The following is a 6,000-nucleotide window of genomic DNA, read 5'->3' as shown; positions in this document are numbered from 1 at the left end:
TAGGTGACCAGGCGCGTGACCAGGTTTAGAGTTGATGACCTAGAGTTCTTTTTTGTCAGCCAGCCACAGTGTCTGTCGAGGAGGTTCCCTTTTTGCAGTGGTCAAGCTTTTGTGAATCATGATAAAGATCTTTTGTATTTCTTTTGTTAAGTTGAACAAGTCTTTTGTTGGTCTATATGTATGAATGGTGACGCAGGCATGACATCTTAATTATGAAAATTAAGTTTTAAATTTTCTGTCCCATGTATGTCAGCATAGCTTAATGGACTATGCATATTTTATATATCTGCTTCTGCATCCCCTTATTATGAGTTAATATGTTCAGAGGTCTTTGGTAATCCAATGATTATTGGCCGATTACGACGCTAAACCTATATAGGTAGGTTTGGGTCGTGACAGAGTGGTATCAAAACATGAATTATACTACATACACGAGTCCATATGAGCTATAAGATGTCCTAGTAAGAATTAGGGACATCACATCTACATGTGTGAGTGTGTGTGTTAATTTCTGTAAATGTGAAAACTAAATCTGAACATGAACCTATGAAATTGAAAAGAATGCACTGAAATTGAACAGTGTGAAGAGAATTATTTGCCTATGTTTATTAGTGCTCTGTTTACTTATATCAAATGGAAAATACAAGAAGTGATGGTACAACTGAATCTTCCGAGACTTAGATGAACTGAATGGAAAGAATGTTTGAAGCTTTGATAGAAGTAATAATGCAACAACAAAGACAACAACCTTTGCCTCCTCCCTCTCCTCCGGTCCAAGTAGAACCGGTAAACAAAGACATCATCAGCTTGACTCAGAAATTCAATAAGATAAAGCCACCGACTTTTTTTGACTCAAAAAGTTTTGTTGGCCACATACACCTTAAAGGACGAAGCCCGACGTTGGTGGATGCTTGTCCATGAAAGTAGTGTGACTTTGACTTGGGATCAATTCAAAGAGATTTTCTATGAAAAGTACTTTCCCCAGTGCTTTCAAGACCGCAAGGTGTCTGAATTCCAAGAACTCAATCAAGACAACATGTCTATAGCCGAGTATGAGGCTAAATTCACTGAGTTAACCCGATTTGTTCCTCTCATGGTGGATATGGACTATAAGAAAGTTCAAAAATTTAAAGGAGGGTTAGATATAGATGTGTTTGATCGGGCCGGTGTATTGAAACTGCCCAAGTACGTTGATGTGCTTGATAGAGCTCTATGGTTGAAGCCAACTTGGCCACAATGAGACAAACTAAAGTCCCAACAACTGAATAGAGAGGTAAGAGATCCGGATTCAATTTCAAAAAGGGTCGGTCATTTTCAAAGAAGCAAAACACAAGATCCTCCAATAGCTCTAGTTAGAGTAGTGGATCTACACATGTTTGTTCTAAATGTGGAAGGAAGCATAAGGGTGTATGTTACCGTGCATCTGGTGCCTATTACCAGTTTGGCAAGGTTGGCCACATGATGAAATATTGTCTGTTTGGGACAGAGAATACCAATCGCCCCGCAACAAGTTCAGCCAGATTTGTTTCTGTATTGAGGTTAAATGCAAGAACTAGTGCTAGAGGTAACATCGGGAATGAAACGTTAAGGCAAGGGAGAGTGTTTGTACTAGTGCTTGGGGATGTACAGAACACCGAGTCTGTGGTGTCAGGTATAATTTCTATTTGCGCCCAAAATGCATGTCTTGATAGATTCTGGTTCTACACACTATTTTGTGTCGCATGCCTTTTCTAGAAAATTAACTAGACTTTTAGAACCCATGAATTATTTATGGTCTGTATCTACGCCATCTGGGGGTTCTATGATATGTGCTTATATTTATCTGGCATGTGATATTGTGATTGGTGATGTGACGTTGTATATTGATTTATTGCCATTGGATATTGATCATTTTGACTACATACTGGGTATGGGCTAGTTGACAAAGTACTATGCAACTATTGATTATGTGAATAAATCTGTTGTGTTTTGTCTATCTGGTTTACCTGAGTTTGTGTTTGTTGTGAATGGGGTAGTTCCTCCCCCATATTTGATTTCTGCCATAAAAGCTGTTAAACTGCTTAAGAAGGGATGTAGGGGTTATCTGCGTTGTGTTTTGACTGAGACTTCTGATAGTCCTAATGTGGAAGCTATTCCTGTTGTTTGTGAATTTCTCGATGTGTTTCCCAGTGAATTGCCTTGGGACTTAATTGATAGGGAGATCACTATTGATATAATACTTGGAACACAACCAATTTCCAAAACCCCATATAGAATGTCAACCTCTGAATTGAAAGAATTGAAAACTCAACGGCAGGAATTGTTAGATAAGAAGTTTATTCACCTGAGCATTTCACCTTGGGGTGCTCCAGTTCTATTTGTTAAAAAGAAAGATGGATCTTTGAGGCTATGTATAGACTATCGGGAATTGAACAAAGTAACTATCAAGAACAAATACCCATTGTCCCGATTAGATGACCTATTTGACCAACTCTAGGGAGCGCAAGTGTTCTCTAAGATAGGCCTTAGATCCAGGTATCACCAGCTAAAAGTTAAAGTAGAAGACATAGAGAAAACTGCATTCAGAACTAGATATGGGCACTATGAGTTTTTGGTAATGCCATTTGAGGTGACTAATGCACCTGCTGCCTTCATGGACCTTATGAACAGGGTGTTTAAATCATATCTAGATGAATTTGTTGTTATATTCATTGATGATATTTTAATCTACTCTAAATGTAGGAAAAAACATGAGAACCATATGAAAATTGTGTTATAGACTTTGAGAGAAGGAAAATTTTATGCAAAATTTTCAAAATGTGAATTTTGGCTAGACAGTGTGACATTTCTGGGGCATGTAATTAATAGGGATGGCATATCAGTTGATCCACAAAAAATCCACAAAAAATTAAAGCCATTGTAGACTAGTCTAGACCAATAAATGTGTCAGAAGTTAGAAGCTTTCTGGGGCTTGCAAGTTATTATCGCAGATTTGTGAAGGATTTCTCTAAATTTGCCATGTTGTTGACGCAGTTGACACAAAAAAATGTATCATTTGATTGGAATGTTCAATGGGAGTCAGCCTTTTAAGAATTGAAGACTAGATTGGTAACTGCACCTATTCTGACATTACCCAATGGAACCGATGGGTTTCAATTTTACAGTGATGCTTCATACAAGGGTCTGGGGTGTGTGCTAATGCAGAATGGTAAGGTAATTGGTTATGCTTCTCGTTAAATCCGACCTCATGAAAAGAACTACTCAACTCATGATCTTGAAATAGCAGCTGTGGTGTTTGCTTTGAAAATCTGGTGCCACTATCTATATGGAGTGACTTGTGAAGTATACACTGACCATAAAAGCCTGAAATATTTCTTTACTAAAAAAAAACTAACCATGAGACAGAGAAGATGGCTCGAGTTAATCCTTTACCACCCAAGGAAAGCCAATACAGTTGCAGATGCTTTAAGCCGGAAGTCTATTGGGAATTTGTCATGTTTGCTCACTGGCCAGAAAGAATTGTTGTGTGATTTGGAAAGAAATTAAATTGAAGTAGTTTTGCGTGAACATGGTGGAATCCTAGCTATCATTTTTGCTCAGCCAGCTATAGTTAAAGAAGTTAAAGAAAAGCAATTACAAGATGAATTTATGAAGAAGATTGTTGATGAAAATGAATCAAAACCGAGGTTGGGATTTGTGTATGAAAACAATATGTTAAAATTTCAGGGTAGACTTTGTGTATCGCACCATTCTGAACTGAGAAAACGTATTACGACCGAAGCTCATAACTCGAAATTTGTTATGCATCCGGGAAATACAAAGATGTACCATGACTGAAATAGAATTTCTGGTGGCTTGGAATGAAGAAAAGTATTGTTGATTTTGTGGCTAGGTTTTTGCATTGCCAACAGGTAAAAGCTAAACATCAACGACCCGCTGGATTACTTCAATTGCTTCCAATATCGGAATGGAAATAGGAGCACATTACGATGGACTTCATTGTTAGATTGCCTCGCTCTTCTCGAGGTATGGACTCTATCTGGGTCATTGTTGGCCATTTAACTAAGTCTGTCCATTTTTTGCCTGTTAAAACTTTTTATAATGTGGATAAGTTAGTTAACATTTATGTGAATGAGATTGTGAGATTGCACGGTGTACCAGTATCCATTATATCTGACAGAGATTCTAAGTTCACATCAAAATTCTGGCAGAGTTTATAACAAGCTTTGGGAACTGAACTGCGACTGAATAATGCCTACCACCCACAGACAGACGGCTAATCTGAACAAATCAATCAAGCTTTGGAAGATATGTTACGGATGTGTGTGTTAGATTCCCAAGGGAATTGGGAGACTTACCTCCCTCTAGCTGAATTCATATACAACAACAGCTATCATTCAAGCATTGGAATGGCTCCTTATGAAGCATTGTATGGTAGGAAATGCCAATCTCCAATTTGTTGGGCTGAAGTAGGTGATAGACTGTTATTGGGACCATAACTTGTGTAAAAGACGACAGAGAAAATGAGACTGATTCAACAGAGACTAAAAATTACTCAAAGTTGTTAAAAGAGCTATGCCGATGTCTGAAGACGAGACAGGGAATATGAAATTAGGGATCATGTGTTTATTAAAGTAACTCCTATGAAAGGGTAAACACGATTTGGAGTGAAAGGAAAGTTGGCTCCGAGATACATTGGCCCGTATGAGATTCTAGAGAAAATCAATTCAGTAACATACTGAGTGGCCTTACCTCCACTTTATAGAGAATATGCACAATGTTTTTCATGTCACGATGCTTCGGGATTATTTGAAAGATCCGTTACATGTGATTGAGCTGACTCATGTGCTTCTGAAAGATGATTTTACGTACAAGGAACAACTAATCTAGATTGTGAACCACTGAATCAAAAGACTAAGAAACAAAGAAATTTTGTTGGTGAATGTTGATTGGCAAAATCATGGGGTACTTATGCAACGTGGGAAACCGAAGAGGATATGATGAAGAGATACCCTGACTTGTTCCCTTTGGTTCCGATATTCTTTCCAAACGAAGGTAACTCAAATTTGGAGGACCAAACTCTTTAAGGGGGGAAGACTATAATAACCCCGACCTGTGATTAATTGTTAAACCATGATTCAGAATGCTTAACAAGTAATTAAGAGGAGATTTTGCATTAATTGCATGTGTTGTATGTTATTTACATTTATATTTATTTATGGAAGGAATATCTATTTGTATTTCCAATTTGGTATGCGAATTGAAGGCCTCATCGGCATCTGATCACGAAATTAACTTGGTTAATGTGTTAGTTAGAATTTTTAGATTTTTATGGTAGGTTTAATTGAAATTCTCTTTGGAACCAAATAATTGGAATAACATGGGTATAGTGGATTAACTTAAGCATACATTGATTAAGCTCCCTAATGAGCCTATATAAGGCCACTTCCAACACCTTTGATACACTTTACATTCTCAACCGCTCATCTTTGAGACTAAATCGAGAGAGAGAGAGAGAGAGAGAGAGAGAGAGAGAGAGAGAGAGAGAGAGAGAGAAGGGGAAATTGAAATCAACCAAGGAAAATTGAAGAGAATTTGGAAGAATTAGCTTGGAAACTCAAACAATTGGCCATCTAGAGCACAATTGAGAAGCTACAGTAAGAGTTAAACCCTTTAGTTATGTAATTGAGTTAGCTAATGTTAGAATTCAAGGGAATTGAGAGATAAATCACAAGAATTAAGCTAAAACTTAAGAATTAAAACTCAAGCCATGCATGCATGCATATTTCATGGCATTTTGAAGTTGTTTTCAAAGAATTTCCTCTTGCATGTTCTCATTTTGGCTTTGTTCTAAGAATTCAACACGTATTTGAGTTAAACACCTTATTTGATTATGTTTTGAAAGCTTTGGAGCCAAGACAATTCATGCATGTTATTTTCATGTTATGTTCTTTAAGTTCCAAGTTTGATTTTGCACAATTGGCATGTTTTTGGGCTTTGATTTTGCAAAATGATTTTGAA

At 37.2% G+C, this 6,000-nt stretch overlaps 1 protein-coding gene across 1 annotated transcript; it reads left to right on the top strand.

The window, feature by feature from the left end:
- The first annotated feature begins 1,759 nt into the window (after positions 1–1,759).
- Positions 1,760–3,956, top strand: LOC145799585 (uncharacterized). Its single transcript, XM_082889181.1, has 4 exons — positions 1,760–1,907; positions 2,016–2,256; positions 3,084–3,192; positions 3,891–3,956. The coding sequence occupies exons 1-4, from the start codon at positions 1,760–1,762 to the stop codon at positions 3,954–3,956; spliced, it is 564 nt and encodes a 187-aa protein (XP_082745307.1).
- Positions 3,957–6,000: the final 2,044 nt, after the last annotated feature.

This window comes from Camellia sinensis, chromosome 9, assembly GCF_055761805.1.
Source record: "Camellia sinensis isolate YWXY chromosome 9, ASM5576180v1, whole genome shotgun sequence".
NCBI classification, from domain to species: domain Eukaryota; kingdom Viridiplantae; phylum Streptophyta; class Magnoliopsida; order Ericales; family Theaceae; genus Camellia; species Camellia sinensis.
This window is presented reverse-complemented; position numbering and strand designations above follow the sequence as displayed.

What these genes read in the sequence shown, in the direction of transcription:
- LOC145799585 (XM_082889181.1), top strand. Translation starts at nt 1,760, where the DNA reads ATGAATTATTTATGGTCTGTATCTACGCCATCTGGGGGTTCTATGATA. An exon ending in TCATTTTGACTACATACTGG is followed by an intron (nt 1,908 to 2,015) that starts GTATGGGCTAGT and finishes TGAATGGGGTAG; the next exon opens with TTCCTCCCCCATATTTGATT. An exon ending in TCCAAAACCCCATATAGAAT is followed by an intron (nt 2,257 to 3,083) that starts GTCAACCTCTGA and finishes ATTGAAGACTAG; the next exon opens with ATTGGTAACTGCACCTATTC.